General features: G+C 49.9%; 1 protein-coding gene across 1 annotated transcript in view; it reads right to left on the reverse strand.

Moving 5' to 3' along the window:
- Window positions 1–442: 442 nt before the first annotated feature.
- LOC110327725 (zinc finger and BTB domain-containing protein 16) overlaps window positions 443–22,816 on the reverse strand; it is a 176,999-nt gene continuing 154,625 nt past the window's right edge. The window contains exons 4-6 of the mRNA XM_029543812.1: window positions 8,637–8,807; window positions 3,089–3,256; window positions 443–762 (exon numbers count right to left, since the gene is read on the reverse strand). Coding sequence (XP_029399672.1) covers window positions 533–762; window positions 3,089–3,256; window positions 8,637–8,807 — 569 coding nt within the window. The 3' untranslated portion in view covers window positions 443–532. The remainder of the gene's footprint in view (window positions 763–3,088; window positions 3,257–8,636; window positions 8,808–22,816) is intronic.

The raw sequence follows: 22,816 nt of genomic DNA on the forward strand, positions 1-22,816 counted from the left end.
GAAAGCCTTTCCCTCCCCACTCTCCCGCCATGACGCCAGAGCTGCCACTCTGAGCATCAGCCGGGGAGACACCCCCCCCCATCTCTGCCTCTCCCTCTCTGCTCCCCTCCCATCCTCTTCAGAGGAGGGGAAAGGAGGTCTAAGAGGTCATAGCTCTGACCAGAGAGACCCTCACCTCTGCTTCCTGGTTTCCATTTCTAGACACAAAAGGAAGTTATAGGTTGTGGGGAGGAGAGAAATATGCCCCTGTGTGAATGAGCAAACCCACCCACCCACCCAAGAGGACCAAGGAGGGCAGCGACCCCAGGGAAGGGGCAGTGGCTTGATAGCCAGATCGCCTGGAGCCCCAGGAAATAATCAAAGGCCAAGTAACTACCAGGCTTCCTTCTCCTCCTCTCTCTCTTCTATCCCCCCCTTTTCTTTTCTGTTATTCTTTTCTCCGTAGTCTTTCCACTTTGTCTGGTTCTAGCTTGCCTTTGCTGGCTCCTGCCGCTGCTCTACCATGTGTTGGGGGGGGATGCCCCCCCCCCATTCACACATAACACAGGTAGAGGTACGTCTTCTCTATCCTCCAGTCAGGTGGGATCTCCTCCGGCTTGTGGCTCTTCATGTGTTTCTGCATGGAGGAGAGGCTGGGGCAGTATTCCGTGCAGATGGTACACTGGTATGGCGAGGCACCGTTGTGTGTTCTCAGGTGCTTGATCATGGCCGAGTAGTCCCGGGAGCGCTGGTGGCAGAGTTTGCACTCAAAGGGCTTCTCACCTGTGGAAGAGACAAGACAGGACATGGGGGATGTGAAGACCAGAAGGGCCTTGAGCCATCCTTGGGCTCGTTGGAGAATGTCCATCCTTGTAGCCCTGCCGTCACCAACAGAACTTCCCAAGACCGAGGGCTGGACCATTCAACAAGGCAGCCGTTATCCACACAGGCCTAGTGGTCTGGTAACTGGGGCACTTCACTCCTACTTTATTTCCTGACTACTGTAAATAGGCTAGTGGCTGGTAACGGGAGGACTGTCCATGAAGTTCTGGGCTCTCCTCTAACTATCTTAAGGCAGGGTGCTTCCCTACTAATTAAGGAAATGTGTGTGCTGTGGAAAGGGATAGCAAGTCCTGAAGCCCTTCTGGATGCTTCTGCATAACAAAGCTCACCCACAGGGAACAGGAGAACGGATACAGTCTTCTTAGAGCTACAGTCAGGAAGGAGGAGCGGTAGGGGGAATACAAGAAACCAATCCTTCAAATACACTCTATCTAGGGCTGTCTACCCACTCATGCTCCAAGGACCTCTCTTGGACTTTGCCTCCCAGTCTAGGACAGTGCGGAGGGGCAGTGCAGAGAACCTAGGAGTGCACGATAGTGTCACCCTAGCCGGCTCTCCAGACCTCCCTTCCACTAGAGTCCCCTGGAGCTGAGCAGAGATGTAAGGGAACCTTGTTTCAATACAGTAATTAACTGGTCAGCCATCTCGCTATCGATACTCCTCCGTGCCGAGGCCCCAGCAAATAATGAAGTAATGAACAGCCAAAGTGATCTAACTATCGACCAGCTATTTACAATAGTCACCGCCGATGCATTTAATGATCTGCCCACTAGGTCACATCCCACAACAAGGGACTGAGGAAACCCCGGGACTCTGGGATATCCCTTGGGCCACTCATGTGTCAGCCATGAGCACCCTGTCCTCTGCTGTGGCTTTAAGCCAGAGGCAAGAAAAACAGAGCTCAGGCAAGGAGAAGGAGCTCTGAGAACAGCTCCACCTCCTACACCTGCTGGTTGCCTGCCCCTCCCTGGGTTCTTCTCTTTCTTAAGCCAGCTGAGGTCACCATACCCTTGTCTGGACTGGGTGCTGTCCCCACTAATCAGAGAGGGCATCTTCCTTTGCTCTATTTCACTCTTAGCCTCACAGAAAATGCTACCTTCCCTGCAGCTGGCAGACTACAGGGGGTGGGTATTTAACAACCAGCTCTCCAAAGACACATGCTCAGATGCTAGCTGGTCAATACTCCCACTGGGGCACATTTTAAGCAACTGAACTTAAAATGGGGAAGAAATAGGCTTTCCAATTAAGTAGAGGCTGGTCCTAGGCTCCACTCTCTCCAACTCCAAACCCTGTCCTTCTGTCTGTCCTCAGACCCCAGTAAAAGACAGAGAATCATGATTTTTCTAAGTAAAAAGGAATGTGGAAGCACTCTGTCATGGTGGAACATTCTACTATTAAATACAGTGGGTCCTTTCATTTCAGAACACCGGAATTAATGTCACAACTTCCTGACCCTTATCATAACTTAATGCCCTCTGATTATGCCTCCAACCGTGAATGGAGCAACATAAAAAAAAAAAAAATCACTCAAATTTCACTTCTCCCTACTCTGGCCAACTTAACTGTAATTTGGGACTTGTAAGAAGCATCATATTGCCTGATACTCCTTGATGGTTTATAGTGATTGCTTAGGGGGACTGACTGGGTCCCTGACACACTACTGCGATTGATTACTATTATCTGCCACAATTGATTAGTAATGTCTGCCTTGGCCTTCAGAGGAGGATGATGGTACTCAGACCACCATATTATCCCTTTAAAAGAATACTTCTTAAAAAGTCGGATGGTGGTGGTGCACGCCTTTAATCCCAGCATGTAGGAGGCAGAGGCAAGTGGATCTCTGTGAGTTTGAGGCCAGCCTGCTCTACAGAGTGAGCTCCAGGACAGCCAAGGGTTACACAGACCCTGCCTTGAAAAATCAAAAATATAAATTAAGAAAAAATAAAAATTATTTTTATTTGTGTATGTGTGTGCATGAATGTGGTGCCCTCTGAGGCCAGAAGAGGGCGTCAGCTCCCCTGGAGCTGTAGTTATAGACGATTATGGGCCATCCAATGTGGGTGCTGGGAACCAAACTGCGGTGCAAACAGGAAGCACTCTTTCCACCAAGCCTCACCAAGCCATCTCATCTCGCTAGTCCCCGTAAAATCTCTTAACCCCCTTTCTCTCTGGTTGATCCTTGAACCATGGTTGCGTGGGCTTCTCCAAGTTACCATCTACCCCCAGTCACCGTACAGGCCCCAGAGCCAGCCCAGCCCTCAAGTACCTGTGTGAACCCTGTAGTGCGTCTCCAACTGGTGCTTGAGGCTGAATTTCTTGCCACAGCCGTTACACTCATAGGGCTTCTCCCCTGTGTGGATGCGCTTGTGGCTCTTGAGTGTGCTCTCATCCCGGAAGCAGCTGCCGCAAAACTCACACTCATATGGGTGGTCACCTGTGAGAACAATGGACTGGCTATAAGACCCTTGCTTCCTCCTGCCTCTGTTTCCGGGGGGACAGCAGGGTACATTCGTGGTGTCCTGTGTTTGTTTGCCTAGATTCACCACCTGACTGCTCCCACAACGTGAATAGCCAGTCCCTGTGTTCATACATCCAGACTTACTGTGGCCCTGCAGTCATCCCTGGGTAAGGGTCAGTCCCAGGAAAAGAAAGCCTGCTTGGCCCAACAAAGAGTAACAGCCCTGAGGAAGCAGGTCCCTGCGAAGGTGGAGCAGAGCCGGGAACTTCACTAAAGCTTCTCTATTTCCTCTGGTTCCGGGCCAAGGACCACTCTAGCTTAGCTTCCCCACCCTTTAAAAAAATCCCTCCAGCTCGGAGAACTTCTCTTTGATCCCCCAATGTTACCCACCATCCTCTCACCTACTCGACCACCTAACTGTATTTCCTGCTTCTTTTCTACTCCTTTCCCTGGTGAACCCTAAGGATCCCTCAAAGCCCTGCTCACCCATCACCACCCCCCTATGTGGACGCTCCCCTTTTAGCTCCCCAGGCAGACAGAGCTGTATTTTCTTCTCTATCCCCAAAGAGAAGAATACTTAACACTTTTGGTCTTTTATTTACAGAAACACGACTTAAAACAAACAAACAAACAAACAAACCAAAACCCCCCCAAACATGGGCCATTTATATGGTCCATGTGTGCTGTATTTTTACTGCTATCTGAGAACATCACGGAGACCATGTCACATGGCAATGGAAACCATCTGATGAGAGATATGCTTATCTTACAAATGAGGGGAAAAATGAGTTGCTTATAGAGATCCTTAACCACTATCCCATGGTCACCCAGCTGGAAGTAGCTAGGTTGGGACTTCCCTATGGTCTGGTCCTAGGATCTGAACACTGGGCACTTACCACAGGGCTAAATGATACCGCTGTGTTGTACTGACTGACAGGGCCACAAAAAACACTTCCGGAGTTAGAATGGTGCCTTTCCCACCCTTAGGCCCCCAGTGCTTGCCCAGGAAAGACTCAAAATCAACTCTCGGAGAATTCTGGGTATTGGGCTGGGAAGAACAGCCCTTCCTTGGTCTAGCCTCATGTCCATCAGCTGACCGTTCTCTTGGGACACTCCACATTTCAATCCCTGTGGGCTGAAGGGGTAGGAGTGGGATTAACCACCTTGCACTTTTGTAACCGAGGTGTTGAGCTCGGGGGGGGGGGGATGAAAGGTGAGGTGCGGAGCTACTTATTTATTACAGGAGCGAAGGCGCAGACAATAAAGATAGATTGATCACCCCAGACTTTGTTCATGAATATTTAAATATCGCTGATTCCTCTGTCACTGTAATTACAATTTCTCTGGGCTGCATCTCCAACAACCACAGTTTATGGTAAAGAATGGCCCACTGTATTTCACTTGTCCCTCTGCAGATGTGCGAGGCTGCCAACCGTGTAATGTCCCCTGCATTTCATACATTCTCTTCAGCTGCTGAAGGCTTAAGTCATCCACAATGACCTACGTTTTTTCATTATCCCCATGTCAAACTGAGCTCGTGCCTGGGCATAAATTGTCCTTCTCCTTATAGACTCGCATGTCCGTGCCTTCACTTCCTCTTTAAAATGATATTTTACTCTCTCTGCCGTCTCCCCTCTGTGGGCCACTAACCAAAAGTCCCTCTTTCTGAATTGCAGGCCCCCGCACCCACATAAATTCTCACCTCCTCTGGTGGCTCAGAACCTTTCTCTGAGGTTGTGTGGGGAGTGGTTGTTGGGATCTGTTCACTGGCGCTCTCTCTCGTGGGGTGAAAGATATACAGAAAGAACATGGGACATGGGTGGGAGGAGGGGACTTCATGACAGAAACACAGAGAGGTCCCATCCTTCGCCAGTCTTCACCATCTAAGGGGAGCTGTCCTAGTTCATGGGCCTGGCCAAACCAACCCTTGTCTCTCTCACTACTAGAGCTATACCAAGGATCTGTTCCCATCCCCATCCAAGCCAAGAGGCTAGCCCTCACTGACACAGGTACTAATTGACTGTAGGACTACCATAGTGAGGGGGAGCCTGGCATGAGACTCTGTCTATCTGCCTCTCTGCTGTCCATATGCCTGCCTGCCTGTCTCTCTGTCTCTCTGTCTCTGTCTCTCTCTCTGCTGCCTGTCTGCCTGTCTCTCTGCCTCTCTGCTGTCTGTCTGCCTGCCTGTCTCTGCTGTCTGCCTGCCTGTCTGCTGCTTTCTCTCTCCTCCCTTCCTCCCTCTCTCCCTGCCTGCCTGTCTCTGTCTCTCTATCTCTCTGCTGTCTGCCCACCTGCCCTCCCTCCCCTTCTCTGTCTGCCTGTCTCTCTGTCTATCTCTCTGCTGTCTGTGTGCCTGCCTGTCTCTCTGCCTCTCTGCTGTCTGTCTGTTTGTCTGCCTGTCAGTCTGTCTGTCTGCTGTCTTGCCTGCCTGCCTGCTGCTCTCTTTCCCCCTTCCTCCCTCTCTCCCTCCCTGCCTGCCTGTTTGTCTCTTGTCTCTCTGTCTGTCTCTCTGCTGTCTGCCCACCTGCCCTCCCTCCCCACCTCTCTCTGTCTGTCTGTCTGTCTGCACACATGGCCCCATCTGGTCTGACACCCAGCTCCCCCTCCTTCCTGAATCAGCAACGATTACGACTTTAATCAAAGATTCAGTATCCTCATTAAGATATAAATAAATAAATAAAGCAAGGGCCACGTGAGACTTCAGCCGAAGCCGGTAATTAAAACGTACATCGGCAGTCACCCAGCCCCCCTCTGGGAAGAGGGGGTGGCAGTGAGGGAGGGCTGGCTGCCTGTGTGTGCTCCCGGCTTCCAGAGGGGGGCCCTAAGAGTTTAACAAACAACCGAGGGGTTTGTTTGATCAGATTTTTATGAATTTAATTACAAAGTGGATCACATGTTAAATGAGTTTAAATAGGAACTCTCTGGAGTCTGCCCAGGGAAAGAGTGAAAAGCATTCAGAGAATAAAAAAAAAAAAAAAAAAAAACAAAAAATGACAAGTCTATCAGACACACACCCACTCTCACCCCACCCAGGATTTANACTCTCTGGAGTCTGCCCAGGGAAAGAGTGAAAAAAAAAAAAAAAAAAAAAAAAAAAAAAAAAAGAAGCAAAAAATGACAAGTCACCATGACACACACCCACTCTCACCCCACCCAGGATTTACAGCTCAGTGGCTACCAGACCTACAACCCTCTCCCTGAGAGCTGAGCGTGTCAGGCTGGCCGCAATGTACATAAAGCTGGCGACAAAAGTCAAAATCCAATTTGTGGTATGTTGATTAACTCTGTAGGCCCGTTAATGAGCTTGACATTAAGTGCAGGACAAACGAGACTAATTAGAGCCCCTCTAGCCTGCCCAGGGCACCTGTGACCCTCGTTTTCCCCCGGTTTGTCATTACTGTGTGGCTTCCCCCCCCCCCCGGGCTCCTCAGATCCCATCCTCTCCACCCCTCCCTTCCGTGCAGCTGAGAGTTTATTATATGATGAGCTATGTGAATCGAGGATCCATCAATGCCAACAGCACGGCTGGACTAACGCATCAAACACAGCTGCTGATGCTAAACACCGGCCCCAGCAGCAAACGGGCCAAGAGCAACGGAATATTAATAAGGCATTGTGTCAGGGGTGGGCAGAGCCTGTGCTGGGCTGGTGTGAAAATCAATGAGTGCTTGAATGTGTGTGCACAAGGGGCACACATGTCTGTGTTTCTAGAATGAGCAAGGGTTTCATCCAAACTCTGTCCTTGCTGAAGCTTGGCTTACCCTGAGTAGAGTTGGACTGACACGTGGCTAAATGAACTCTGAGACAGGGGCATGGGCAAAGTAAGCTGCATTCTGGGTGGACTTCCTAGGGCTTGAGTCACTCGTGCCATGTGACGTCAAGTGACTTGATCCAATGCCATACCTGGAGGTGGCTAACGGAAGCTGGCCATCTTCCCTAAGACTGAACTTAGGGGTCTACGAGGGAATCACTGATGGGATGATGTATATATCTTACAGGGAGGTTCTTATGCGGACACTATAGAGAAAGTTGTTGAGTATATGCCTCTCTCTTTGGTCCCCCTTGCTGGACCTTACCTGCTAAGACCTCCTTCCTACCGAGCAGCCCTAGGTAGTTCTAAGCAGCTGGCGAGCCTTTCACCTTTGAAAATGATACGGCATTGTGCTCCTCTGCCTAGGATGGCATCCAGAACCCAGAGCCCAGGCAGGCTCCTTGGTGAGAATGCTGACCACTGGCTGGACCTTACTGCTCAGCTCCTGAAAGTAAAGCCCCTTCTTTATTCCTCAGAGCCTGTCACCATTTAAGGGCCAGCCACAGACTCCATCCCTCAGCTAGGAAAAGGCTAGGAGAATGAGAAGTTCTTTCAGCCCTCCCTGAAGCGTGAAGGACATTTATGCTGTATATGTACTCCACTACATCCTTACAGAGAGACTTGATCCCAGCTCTCTCACACAAACAGATACACACACACACACACACACACACACACACACAGAGGGGAGGGGAGGGAGAGACAGACAGACAGACAGACAATTCAGAAATGGGCATTCTTCCACTCACGGACAGTAAGAGATGATCTCATTTTTGTTTTAGAGCAAAGAAAGGAGCTAAGTCACCTATTCCTCAGTTAGGAAAAGACCAACAGCTCCTTCAAAGCCCTCTGAACTGGGTATCCTATCCCCTAAAGCAAGAGGGTGGTAGCAAGACTAGGCTAGGACCGGGCAACTAGCCCTGCCTACTCGACTCACACATACCCTGTCTCTCACTCCATCCATCGCGTGAACTGGCTGAGCAGGGCTATCTCATGGCTCTTGCTCAGAGACTCCCATTGTCTTCCCTAGACAACATTCGGGCCACAGCAGAGGCCTCCCGTGTCTGTTATAAAGGTAGGGCGAGTTCCTCCAAGCACCCTCTGGAGCCCTGAGCTGACTTACGATGGATTGGGGGGAAAAAGTGGGATTTTTCCCAGTTTTTTTCTCAAAATGCAATTTGCAACCCCCCACCTCCAGCATCAGAATCCCTTGGGAATATTCGTTAGTGGTGTTGAGATCTAGAGCCCACCCTGAACCAGGACAGACCTCAAGAGTCTGATTTTCTTTTAATGAATTATTTTCTGTGCCATGTGTGGAAAGATTGGGAACAGACTGTCTACAGGTGGAGGGGTGGGTGGTGGATTGGAAGAGCTGTCAGCATTTAAATGTTCTATGGAAGCCCTTCTGCATCTAACTTCAAGCAGAGAATGCCGCAACCTGAAACACCCTCCCGCGCACGCATACACATCATGTATTTTTTGGAGGTGAAGCCCAGAGATAAGGTCCAGAGATGCTCCCCACCCACATCCCCTGGACCAGCCTACCTGTATGTGAGCGAAGGTGGCGCTTGAGAGCCGTGTGGCTGGGGAAGGTGCGGTTGCACTCACTGCAGATATAGCTGCGCACGCCTGCGTGGACCTCCATGTGCTGCTGGAGTGCGCTTTGTGCCTGAAAACGCTTCCCACACAGCAGACAGAAGACAGCCATGTCCGTGCCTGTGGGAGACAGCAGTGGGAGAGCCTCAGCAACGGAGAGACCCAAGGCCAGATTTTTACCCCTGAAGACCCAGCGCTGCCCCTAGAGATCCTAAAGCCCACAGCCTAAGTCAACCCCCTTGGGTAGCCCAGGCCATGCGATGCTGACTGAGCATCCAACAGGTGCCTGGCCTCCACGAGACCTAAAGGTTTGGGGAGAAAGATACAAAACTATGTGGATGGTAACGTAGATGCGCTGCAAGGGGTTTGAGTGCAATGCAGAAGGCAGGTGACTAAGGGCGTGATCACGGGGACTCTACAGAGTCTGAGGCAGCAGTGGGGAGACAGGGGAGACTCCGTGTGAGCCAACAATAACCTGGATCACACGAGCTGGCCACTGTTGTGACATAACTCACTTAAGACCACACACCCCATGTAAGGTGAAAGAAACATAGGGAGATTAACCCACCCCGATTTCCATTGGGTTCCCAGCTGGGAGCAGCAAAGGGATTCATTCATTTATTCCCTAGGGTTAGCTGTAGATCAGTGCCCCACCCCCCCTAACCCCCTAAACAAGATTTCTCTGTGTAGTCCTGGCTGTCCTTAGAACTCTATCTGTAGACCAGGGCTGGCCTTGAACTCCAAGATCTGCCTGCTTCTGCATCCTGAGAGCTGCTATTAAAGGTGTGAGCCACCACCGCCACCACTGCTACCACTACCACCACTGCCACCACCAACACCGGTGACCACATTCTTATAACCACTTTCCCATCTTAAAAAAAAAAAAATACCAGGCATCGGTGAGAGCCATTTCATTCTATAAATAGTACTGTGATACTTCCTAGAAGGAAGACTCTCTGGGGTTCTGGGGATGAAAGACTGGACGAGTAGTCTACCAGTCCCTGCTCCGATCTCAGTGCGTCGAGATAAGAACCGAGTCTGTGAACACTCAGGGAGAGCCATGGCAGGTTGAGCACGATGACCAGTCCTAACGTTAGAAGCAGGGAGAACGTGAAAAGAAGAGCCAGGAGCCAGATCACGTGGGTCCTGACCAGCCATACCTCAAAGCCCAGGGGTTCATCCTCAGACCAAGGAGAAGTTGTCAAAGGATTTCCAACTAGTGAGTCACATGAAATATTCACTCAGTTCTACCTGCTCACTTGCTCGGCTGGCCCAGTAGCCTAGCTGCCCTACTGAAGCCCACAAAGGCAGGCTGCTATTTTCCATTCCTCAACACCTTCCTGACACAGCCTTCCAGCTGCGACTCAGCTCACAGCTCCTTGCCTGACATTTTGGATTCCATGTGTCTAAGAACATCAGCTCCCAACACTAGGGACAGAAGAGCTTGGCTGCCCCCCTGACTAGCAATGGCAACAGCAAATGGGAGGGCTGGGTCTTGCCTCCTCAGGACCACATGTAGCTTGGTCTGGAAAAAAAGGCAAGGACATCCCTGCACCACCACACAATTACCCATTGGCTCCTCTCTCTACAGACACTGCAGTCATGTTTCATCTACCAACAGCTGGGAGGGCTGCGTGGAAGAAGAACCCCTGATGTCCTCCAAAGGTCTGAGAGCAGAAGAGAGAGGACACTAAAGACCACCATTTCCACTAGGTGCTTTATCTGTGCTGTCATCTCATTTAAAACAAGCATCCCTAATGGGCAGGCATTCTTGCCACCCTCTTCCAAAGAGGAAAATAGAGATTAAATAACTTGCCTAAGGTCACACAGTGAGAAAGAGGCAGAGCTGGAATCTAGAAAACGCCTTGGTTCCATTTGATTCTAGAAATCACCAACTGAATCCCACTTATTTTTTTAGTTTTTAGTCTGTGTGTCATGTACCTTTATAGGGTGTACATGTATGATGGGGTGTTGGGAGGCCAGAGGTTATTAATCTCAGGATGACTCTCCATCTATTTTAAGACAGGACCTTTCACTGAACCTTGTAGTTTTGGGTAGATTAGTTGGCCAGGGAGCCTTGGGATTGGCCTGTCCCTGTTACCTGCAGGGGGAATTACAGGCACAGGAAACCATGCCTGGCTGTTATGTGGGTGCTGGGCATCCAAACACAAGACCTCATGCTTGCCCATCTGAGTTACTGTACCCAACTGAGTCACTTCCTAGCTTTTGAACCTCATGTTGGACACATCTGTTTGTCTGGGCTTCCCCTAGGCAGTAAGGAGCAAGCACCAAAGCATGCTGGGATTACTCCAGAAATGGCCTGGGAAGAACAGTCAGAGGCAGGTCATTCAGTTACCTTCAGGCACAGGTAACTGAAGCATTCCAAACCCAAGCCCCACAGGAAGGAACCAGTAAGGTCTCTGGGAGAGACCCAGCCGATGCAGGAGGACATACTGAAAGAGATAGTCCATTGGGCAGAAGCCACTACAAGCTCTGACACTGAGTCCAGTGTCCAGTCCACAGTGTCCAGTCCAGCCCGGTAAGCAAGAGCAGAGTCCACCCACAAGTTCTAAGACACAGCACCGCAGTCCAGTGTCTTCAAGCTGTGGGTTTTCAGCACCTGCGCCCGTTTTACCCTGAACTCTATCCCACAGAAAGCCCCAACTAGGCCAGGTGCTCAGACAGCTGCCTTAACTCAGGCCGGGGGAGCATGTCTCCTGAACATGCATGCCTCTACCAGCCAACACTTCTTATTCTTACTCTGAGATCCCCAGTATGGACTCGGAGAATGAATAAATGTCACTCCGGGAGGACACCCTGAAATGTGTCACCTAGCAGAGTACACTGAGTGGCATTCTGCCCCCTTACTGTTCCCAAGGTGCTTAGAAGCTGCTCTCATGGGCCAACCTGCATCTCACAGAATGGCCTGAGCTTGCTTTGTGTCCGTTTACCTGTCTCACTCCATTACCGGCTGAGAAGAGGCGGAGATGGGGCAGAGACGCTGGATACCAAGCCTGGTCAAGAAATACCAGGAGCATAGATAAAAAAGGGTGACTCCAATGGCGCTTCAGAGGAGATTTTGAGTTCAGCTCTGAGAAACAGGGTGCATCTGAGAAGCCAGGGGTAAAAGAAAATGGCTAAGGGTGAGCTGCACACGGCTTTCAGAGCAGGTAGCACAGAGGATGGAGGCAAGCCAGGTAAACTGGGGAGGTCAGACCACAGAGGACAGACGGCACAGACAGCATCCCACAGGCAAAGTGGGGCCACAGGGCTGGAGTACTGTAAATGTCCCCCTCCCCACTGCAAAACTGAGTATGTTAAAATCACTGCCCCCAAGGGGATGGTATCAGCAGGTGAAGGCTTAACAAAGCCTTTTATTACAGGGGTGGAGCCCTCCTTAAGAAGATGAAAAGATCCCTTTTTCAAGGTCAGAATGCAGGACACAGTCAGAAGTCTGCAGTCTACAGCGAGGAAGAAGAGCATCCCACGAAGCCAGCCATGCTGGAATCCCCATCTCAGACTGTCTCCCCCCCCNCCCCCCCCCCNCCCCCACTTCAGGACTGGGAGACATTCATTTCTAGATATGGTCCCATGTTATAGCAACTCAAACTGACTGAAGACAGGTAGGTGCCAAGTGTCCAACAGCCTAGTGGGCTCCATACACATCCAAGGCGTGGATGCTCTCAAGGGGCTGGAAGCAGGGAGAGCCTGCCTGGCTTTTGTGTTACTACAGGAGGAAGATGGAGGCAAGATGAGGCCAGAGGTTTTGTGCACGGGCGAGCTGGGCTCTAGTAGGGAAAAGGGAAAATAAAATCCCCACATGGCCGGCTCTGCATCTGACTGGGTTAGGGTTCTACAATTACCAGTTAAAAAGAAATTTTATGACTCCGTAGTCTCTCCTCCTTAGAATCTCACACAAACACAAGGTCCTTCCTTGGCCACTTACTCACCAACCAAGACTCCGAGTGGTGGGGTTGTGGGATGAGAAGAGTGTTTAAAGGTTCTGGAATCTACCTTCTCCACTCTTTAGCTTGAAAAGCAACATCACTGTGAAAGAAAAGGACTTTGAAAAGAAAAAGAAAAAGAAAAAGAAAAAGAAAAAGAAAAAGAAAAAGAAAAAGAAAAAGGAAAAGAATAAGAAAAAGAAAAAGAAAAAGAGTAAGAATAAGAAGATCAGGAAAGGGTTGAGGAGGAAATGAGACACAAGAAAAACTACTGATGCACTCGCGTTAAAAATCTAAAGACTAGATGTGAGTTATTAAACAATTTGCTGTCGTTTCTGCCTAGCTGATTGTTTGCATGTATGATGAGTCAGGCCCGAATCTATTACACTGGGAGATTAAGCAAATAAATGCTAGCTTTTGGAAACACATTAAAATCTGGGGCTATGGAAATAAAATTATCTAGAAAATTGTATTAGCAATTCATTAGCTGCCGTGAGATGTGTGGAGGGACAAGGGACCCGCTTCGCTAGCATGCTTTGCTCCCTGCAATGCCTCAGTTCTATCCTCCACCCAGGAGGCAGCCATGGGAACCAGACCTAGTCCCTCCCATCAGGAAGGAGGTGGTCGGTGAGATGGAGAGAGGAAAAAGGAGCGGAGATTCTAGTTCTGCCATTTCAAATGCCTTGGCATCTCATGTAAGCCATTTGGCTTCCCTGGATTGGAGTGTGTCCATCCTTTTCCATATTTCTGTGGTTGCTAAGAACAACCAATGAGATTCCCCACTTGAAAAATCTTTGCAAAGCAGTTAGCCGGTTAGCTGTATGCCAGCCCAAAGGATGCCTTTCTCTACACTAGAAAAGCCTGTTTCCTTCCTCTAAGTAGACAGCAGATCCTCACTGTTGGCTAGTGAAAGGGCTACATTTTAACCTCCACCTCTCCCTCAGCTGGACGCCCTTGTGCATTGAACAACCCAGACGGTGACTCTTGGAAGCCCTGCGCAATGCCTAAGCATATGCTGCTTTATAGACTCTGGGTTGCCTCTTCCAGGAAGCTGACCCTAGCTAGCAATGGCATCTTGGATGACTTGTACTACACAGGACTTGGTGCCAAGGACACTATCTTCTGAGCACTCACTGTTAAAACACATAAAACCCTTTATTGCATTTACTTTTAACTTTCAGCTCTGCCTATGAGACGAAGCTGCCAAAGCAGAAACCAGAAGAGCTGTCTTACCTCCCCCCCACCAGCACACCGCACAGGGGTGAACGCAAGCAGGCCCTCGGTAAGCGTATGCTGTGATGACAATACAGAGGGACTCTGGGATGATAACAAAAGTGTGTGCACACAGGGCAGACAGTGGTCAGTAGGTCATGGTACGGAGCTAGGTCTGGTGAGAGCTCAGAACTAAGTCTATAAGCAAGGCCACTACCAAGAGCCTCTCCACACAATCCTATCTCCATGGCAATCATTAAATCCAGGTGACACACATGTGCCAAACTCACTGGCTTCCTGTGCTGCATAGCTTTATGTCCACTTGACACAAGATAAGAGTCATTAGAGAAGAGCGAACCTTGACTGAGAAAATGCCTCCATACGAAAGGACTGAGGGCAAGACCGTAGAGCATTTTCTGAACTGGTGATTGATGAGGATGGGGCCACCCCTGATCTGGAGGTCCTGCGTTCTGTAAGAAGACAGGCTGTTGGAGCCATGGTGGCAAGCCAGTAAGCAGCACTCCTCTGCAACCTTTGCATCAGCTTCCTACTTCCAGGTTCCTGTCCTGCTCCAGCCCCTGCCCTGCAGTCACTGCTTTTGATCATGAACTATTAGACAGAAGTATGAGGGAAAGAAACCGTGTCCTCCCAAGTAGCTTTGGTTGTGATGTTTCATAAAAGCAATAGTAACACTCCTACCATGTCTGTTGACTGCACCATCGTCTGAGCTGTGCTGGTTAGAAGCATGAACTCAGTTAACTACACTGATCCAGTCACTCCATGCCATATGGTAAAACAGTGCACCCCACACACACACACACACCCTTCGATTATGGCCCAGTGTAGCTGTTCTTGGCCTTGTGATCCCTGGGCAGGCAACTACTGTCCTTTCTGTAGCTGTAGACTGGGTCAGAAATGTTCTCTTATGACATCCAATTACTGCCGAACTTCTTGTTGGGAAGTGGCAGAAACTTTAAGGTAGTCCCTAGGAAGGAAGTCTTCAAATCACTGTAGGGTGCCCCTGAGTGGTGGAGTTTTCACCCTGTTGTCTCTCTCACTACCTGGCCAGGTGAGAGGTGAGAGGTTTTGGCCCTTCTCAAGCTCCTTGCCAGGAATGCCGCATCATCACAGGCCTAGGGGCAACAAGGGACCGTGGACTGTGAAGCAAACCCAACCTTTCCCATCCACAGGTTCACTCTCTCAGTTGTTTGTTACAGTAACAGAAAGCTGACCATCGCCATCCCTGACCTGAGCCTCTGTACTGAAGTCACAGAACTCCTAACTAACCCGCTGCTTCTAACACTCGCTTCCTCATGTTGCCTCGAGGCGACCGACTACACTGCCCAGTGTATAAAAGCCACACATCAATGTCTTCTTCCAATCTGGGAATTCCATTATGAACCACATACAAAACTCAGCCTTGGCCCAAAGAGAACTACATCATCAGGAAAAGGACCTAACCACCCCCAATCCCCGTATTTCTGGAGAGTTGGGGAGATGTGGCTTGGTCTAGATTCCCCAAGTACTTGCCCTAGGGACAGCAAGGATGAATTTAGAAGGTGGGTTGAGGAAACATGGGTGCAAATGCCTGTGACTTCTGCACATAAACCCTCCTGAAGCAGAAAAGAAGGGGAAGAGGGTTGGAGAGAAACAGAAGTCTCTACCCATAGATCTCAACTCATGAATCTAGTTAGCATCTTGCTGGCTGAGAGTCAATAGTTGTAGCACAAGGGGACTGGAAAGATGGCTCAGTGGTTAAGGACATTTGTTCTATTTGCAGAGGATCCAGATTGGTTCTCTGCACCCATGTTGGCTTACAACCGTCAGTAACTCCAGTTCCAGGTGATTGGACATCTTTCTCTAGCCTCCACAGGCACTAGGCACACACGTGACAAACTGACACACATGCCAACAGACACATAAACATGTCTTTTAAGGAGGAAGAATTGCAGCACCATTTGCTGAAAATGTTGCCCTACATGCTATTACATGATATGTCTCAAATAAGAACCATGCTTACGTGTGTACGATCAGCCACGGCCTTTTTCTTTTCCCAACTGCAAATCAGCAATTCTCTAGTCGTCTCTCAAGCAAGGTTAGAAACTCCATTTTCAGGGAAAGACACATCCAGGCTCCCCTGTGAAGTCTCTGTGACCCATGGTTTTACCTGATCAGATTATAAATATTGCCCAGTGCACCTAAGAAGTCAACCTACAATCTCATTTGTGGGCCACTACCATTATGGACCCTTTGAGGCACAACCTCAAAAGACACCAAAATCCAATACATCATTGAAGCATCTTAGTTCAGTGCTCACATGCCCACTTGGGTGGGTAGGCCCCTTTCTCTAAGCACTCCTCTTTCCGTTAACCCTCACACTTGAATCTACACTAAAACCTTTCCTTAAGAAACTCCAACTCAGCTTCACATGGACTGATCCTGAAATTCTTTTCTGCAGTACGGTTGAAACTCTTGGCTCTGAGAAGAACTGAAGATGCTGCTGCAGGCAGCGGCGTGGAGCTGTGCCAAGTCACTATCACAGGAGAAAGTGAGTCACACCGGAGCGGCACAGCCAGTCTGGGGTGGAACGCAGGTACAGCCGACAGGTTTCTGATTTAAAAACGAGTTTAATTTTAGCAAAAACTGGGAAAAAGCCAGGCCGGGGTAGAACAGGAGGCAGGAGGGGATGACACAGATCTCGGGGCCTTTATCTTGTCCAGGTGATGATAGGGTCGGAGGGTGTAAGACACAAAAGCCTCATGTTTACACCTGTGCCATTTCCATGCCAATTAGCACTTGAATGAAAGGGAAGGAGCATGATCGGAAGGGCACTTCTGCAGCTGGTGGAGGCGCTCAGGTGGTACACTTTCTTGGAGCAAGGCTCTTATTATCTCCCTCGACAGGCAGTTCCTTAATCAAAGCAGAGGAAGCTAAATATACTTCCGCTTCTTTGGGTAAGCAGGCTGGGACTGCTCTGAGTGGGGTGTGCATGGTGTGTGTGTGTGTGTGTGTGTGTGTGTGTGTGTGTGTGGTGTGTGTGTGTGTGTGTGTGTGTGTGTGTGTGTGTGTGTGTGTACACAGATGGGTTTCTGGTGTCCAATCACACTCACCAAGGAAGAAGCAGCTGTTTCCTCAATAGGAACAAATATCAAGTTGGGGCTAAGCAAAACACCTCAATTTCAACTGGAAACACCTCTACCTCCATTCCCTTCCTCTAACCCTGAAGCAGGTCTGTCTCTCCTGCCGCTGCTGACCCCTGGGGATCATCTTTCCTAAGATTCCTCTACTCCTCCTCCCTCGGCTTTCTCTACCACATATGTGCATCCAGGATGCTGTGGAAGAGGGTACAGAGATGCAGTTCCCACTGTGCCAGAGACAGATATGGGCAGCACAGCTGACTCACAGTCAAGGCAGAAGGCTCTGTCTGCATCTTAAGAGGCTGGGTGTGGATGCATGCAGTGGGCAGCAGCGCAGAGGCGAAGGCTCAGACCCTCACATCTGCAGAACTACCCTTTGTCTTCTCCTGAGTCATCACTGAAGACTCAGAAATGCACTGGAAGAAGGCCCACACGCTGCCCGTTTACATCTTTAATTTCTCTCTGGGTGCTGTGTGGCAGGATCCCTTGGCACAAGGATCCAATCCACCCAGCTGAGGCACATTTCAGCCCGCTTGACCCTTTGGTAACTTCAGCAACCAGCAAGGCAGAGCTCAGTCCCACTCAGCACTCTCTGCCTGTCCCTCTCACCCCAGAGTCTGGGAAAACATCTCAAAGCCTTGCCACTGAGTTAGCGTCAAGCTCCTGCACAGGAGTTTGTCTCAGACAGTCACTTCCTACCGGGCACCTCTCCCCAAACCTTAGCCTTCCTGTCTGTTTCAACCCTGTGAATCTCCAAGCTCTTCCAGCCCTTATTCCCTTTCTCTTTTTCTTTTTATCTTTTTAGAGCCTTAGGAGGTATCTACACATCTCTCTAACCCTCCATCATTTCTGTGATGGGAAGGAAGAATCTTACCAGGGTTTGGTATTTGTCAAAGGAATAGAAATTCCTCAATGGATAACATAAACGAGGAGCAGGCAGCTGATTGAAATTTGTTTTAAAACTGAGTGGCTGCATTTTTCAAAACACAAGCACACACCCCAGTCTCAGCCTCTTGGGGAATGTGGCTGCTTCCTCAGGCTGAGGCAGCTAGCAGAGCCTGCTGCCTCCCTCCCGGAAACCGTGTATTTGTTTAGCAGTGAGCCCAGACACAAGCGCATTTCATTACCCGGCACCTCCAGCTACAGTAAACAAATTTGTCAGCTCACTAGCTCATTAAGGTGCGCCCCGGACACTCGGGATTTATTGAGACCTGCACAATAAAAGTAACATGAATGGATTTACTAATTTTGTCAATCACTCCAACAAACCGGCCCAAGATGGGGAGAAAATGTGGGAGGGGTGGAAAAGCAAAGAAGGGAGATAGGGGAAAGGTGTGTGGGGTGAGGGAGTGGGGTGTTGGTTTACAAGAGAGAAGAAATGGATGGCAATGGGAGCAGACCAGCTCTCTGCTGTCAGCCACTAGGGACAGCCCATTTCATAGACACCAGGTCTCCTTTCCTAGGGTGTAGGGATGGGACAAGAGACGCCAAGGGGAAAATGACATCACACATTCTGGTTCCCCGTGGGTTACTCCGAATCTCCCAACTGCACATAAGTCTCAGAACTCATGAACTTCCTTCCATAGAAGCAGCCTCCTAGGCAGCCTTGCGCGGGAGAGTCACCTGCTCCAGCAGCCCCTATCCTCTTGGCTTCCGAAGCTGCTTGCTGGACCCTTGCAGCCATTCCAAACTGAACTTAAAACCTCTACAGTCAGAGCAGGGGGAGCTGGAAGGGAAATGGAAAGGGGGGGGGTGAAGGGGGGTGGGTCGGGATGGAAAGTAAATCCGGAGAGTTATGCAGCCCTCTGGTCTGTAACTTTCAAAATGACAGCAGGACAGGGCAAAGGTCAGGGAGTCTGAGGCCTTAAGCACCTCAGCCAGCTGTGGCAGGGAAGCCTGGAGCCCGCGGGACGCCTGCCCATATAAATCAACAGTAAGCAGGGCTTGCTGGAGATCCCGGACAATGGGCCCACAAGGGGGTGGGAAGCAGGACAATGGGGCCTGGTCAGTGCGCAGGCCCGGAACAAATGTGCCCTGGCACCACAGGGGCCCCCATTTGTGAAACTAATTGGCCCACGATTGAAAAATTGGACCAACTTCAACAGCCCTGGGAGGAAAAACAGGCAGCCCACAAGAGCTCACCTAGCCTGACTCTGGCCCAGCCCTGTAGGTGTGAAGCAAGGGCTTGGGGGGGGGGGTGCTCTATTCTATCAGAGATGACCTAGCCAATCGGGAGGAAGGATGGTAGAGAGCCTGGTGCTGGTGGATGTCACACCAACCTCTCCGAGGACCCGGAGGAAAAAAAAACATCCTTCGGTTTCCCTATTGGGTTTGTTCTACTGGGGTAAAGCTTCAAGGGGAGACACTGTCAACTCTCTGGCTTTTCAGAGCCTCAGAGCTCGTATAGCAGTCATCTAGGGCAAGTCAGCTCCTCCCGAGGTCAATCTCCCTTGCTGATCTGCAGGTCTGCAACCTCTATGGATAGCGGGTGACCTGTTGTTCTCTGTATGGCGGCCCTTCCAGAGAATTGGTCTCTTGGAGCCCAATTCATCTGGCTTGGGGGTCGGCCGTGAACAGAGACTCCAGGCGTGTGTGATGGAGAGTCAGGATGGCGTGAGACAGGCAGAGACGGCTGGCTATTTACCCATCCTTTGTCTCCTGCCCCATCCCTCACATGACCTTCATAGTAGACTCCCCATTGAAGAGGCTACATACAGAACAGAAAGCCATGCCAGCTTCAGCAAGAAGGCCTGCCTGGCTCAAGGACCCACGGCGAGCTAGATGCCTCAGGCTCTTCACGGGGAAAATGAAGGGAAAAGGAAAGATCCTTGAAGAATTTGTCCATCTCTGATAGCCATTGTTCTAGGCCCATGGAGGACAGGGCCAAGCGCCTTCAAGCAATTTTGGAGGCTTCAGTGGGAACCACTTGTCACAGGTAAGACAGAGATGGACCCGACATTGACTAGGTACAGCTAGGCACCAACCCATGTCTTAGGTACTTGCAAGGACACTGTGAGATGCAAATTTTTAGCAAGAGAAGGCGGGAAGAAGGGGAGACACTCCCAGAGACCCAGTGAGTCATTCCTTAGACTGGCCATGCCTGTGACGTTCCTGAGTGGCTGGGGATAAGGACCCTAGAGCCCCCCAGTCAGGCAAGAGTCATCTGATAGCTGAGAACTCAGCAAAGTCTAGCCAGAAAGTGCCACACCCTAGTGTCAGGATGATGCCAAAGTGCATGCAGGGCACACAGGAGCAGGGTGAATGGATCCCTCTGGATCCAGTGGCCCCTACTCTCTTAGTACAGCACTCAGAGCTTGGCAGAGAACATGGAGTTTCTAGCTAAATGTGGGACCGGATTCCATACCAGCACACAATGATTCTCAGGTAGTTCTTCAAGTACAGGAGACATTTTCCACAAAAGCCATTTCTCTAGTTCCCATAATGTCGCCAGATGCCCCCAGAAAGGGTTATGGGGCCCAGAAGTAGAATCTCAATCTCTCTCTCTCTCTCTCTCTCTCTCTCTCTCTCTCTCTCTCTCTCTCTGTGTGTGTGTGTGTGTGTGTGTAGGGTGACCAAATTTCCCGGGGGTGTGTGTGGGGAGAAACTAAACATAATACAGGAGTACAGGAACTCTTTCCTGTACAAAATACAGGACAAAACAGAGTCCCAGAGAGCTAGCATGGAGTGGGGAAGGGGAGGGGAGACAGAAACTAGAAGTAAGAGAAATACTGATTGGTTCAGAGCATTTGCAATATCTGACAAACACTGGCAGTGAAGAGAGAAAAAAATATCCCCTGTAAATAAACAAACCAAAACCAAAAAAAAAAAAAAAAAAAAAAAAACTGGAGAAAGAGAAGATGTATTCATTTTACTGACATTTTAATGGTTCCTCTCTTTCTCCCCCAGAAGATGATTACAAATTAAGGAGCATTTAAATGCTTTTTACTGTCAACAATTAAAGAGAGGACTGTAGGCCCGAGAGCATGGCGGGCCATTCATTCCCACGGTAACCAGGCTATCAAAGACACTGTGAGGCTTCCTGTACTGTACAGCAGCACACCATGGCCCAGAAGGGAAAAGCACACACATTAGTGTTGCAGGACATTTATGAACACACAAAAAGCTCCAGGCACAGAGACAGACACCAAGAGTGGGACATGGATGGACCAGGGACCAAGAGTCTCAGAAATGGCAGTTTAAGTGCGGTCTGATCACACCCCACTCAACGGGCCGGCATTTATTATTAAGTGGCGTGTGTGCGCCTGCCTGTGTGTGTGCATGTACGTGTAAGTGTACATGTACGTGTACATGTACGTGTACGTGTGCGTGTACATGTTGTGTACACAGAAGAACCAGAGACAGACGCTGATTTGCTACCCTAAAAAAACAGGAAGAAACAAGCAAGCTGCAGAGCACTTGGACAGATTGACACTAGAGCCAGCCAGACAGCGGGAGGATAGGACCTGTAACACGCCCACGCCACGGATAACTGCGACATGCCCTGATCTGCTGGACCACAGGTATCGCGTGCCTGGTGATCTTTATCTCACTCGCTTCAGAGTGAAGGATGCCTGCCATTGCACACGTACCAAAAGAACCCATTTGCATCTTTTAGGAAATCTCTTCCATTGCCGGTGAACCCACAGTCACCAAATGTATGGCTGGACTCTGCCCGTGCCAGCTTACTGCTACCAAACCCGACATCACTCTGATGCAGAGTCACCACAAAATCCTTTCAGCTAAGTCAGCAGGGAATGTATATCATCTCGAGGACCTCTAAAAATAACGGACAAAGAAAAAAATAATAAAAGAAAACTCAACGCTAGTATATGGGGGAGAAAGAAAGGTATTAGAGAGGAAATCAGGTAGAGAGGCACAGTGTTTTCCCCTCCCTTCAGACACGCGTGGGGCTGCCGGGTGGAGACTGAGAGGCCACATCCAGAAGCTGCTGGGTCCATTTCTGGGCTGTAAAAGTTTAATATGCAGGGGGGGACAACGGTGAAATAAAAGAGACACGTCCCCTTTAAAAGGAAATATAATTTACAGTGTGCAGCCAGGCGGCCCATAGTTTCAATCTCGTTTACTATAGAGAAAACTCCGCTAGCTGCTCTCTATCCCACAAATCCGATTTAATCAGACAAGCCAGCCAGCGTGGCTTGGAGTAAAAACGGATAATTAGTAAACAGAGAGCTACTCCAGTGCTTCATTGGCATTCGAGTTGGGCTACTGTGTCGCATTTAAAATGCAGTCTGATGAAGTTTACAAAATCAAACCATTTGTTACTCCTATTGAAGAGGCTTCAGGCCACTTGCAATTAAATTGGAATTAGTGCTCGGAATGAGACACAGCAAATTCATACTAAAAAGGATCTGACTTTGAGACATTTGACTTACTTCAACTGTTTTCTGTGTGGGCGTGGGCGTGGGCGCCACAGAGACACTTCTCACTCACCCTGACTCCAAAGGGCTCCCCGAGTCCCTGGGCTCGTCCCCCCCAACAACTTGCTTCTCCCCTAGGCTGCTGTGGGGAGGGGGGGCCAGTTGGGGAGGAGACGGACAGCTGACTCTGGGGCACTAGGTCCCAAATTCACACCGGGAAGATACTGTACCAGGGAAAATGTGTCCACAAAGGGCCATATGGCTCCCTTCTGTAGGAGGCCTTTGGACAAGGGGGTGGGAGGGGGCGGAGAGTGTGCTGCCTGCCAGAAGGAGGCACACTTCTAGAGGGCCCCCGGCCCCACCCCTCTCAGACAGCAGGCTGGCGGCCTCCCGGGGAGAATGGGGAACTTTTCCTGTTGGCTGGGCTCCTGGGATGTTGGGCATGAGGAAGGCTTCAT

This window comes from Mus pahari, chromosome 10 (genome assembly GCF_900095145.1).
Source record: "Mus pahari chromosome 10, PAHARI_EIJ_v1.1, whole genome shotgun sequence".
NCBI lineage: Eukaryota > Metazoa > Chordata > Mammalia > Rodentia > Muridae > Mus > Mus pahari.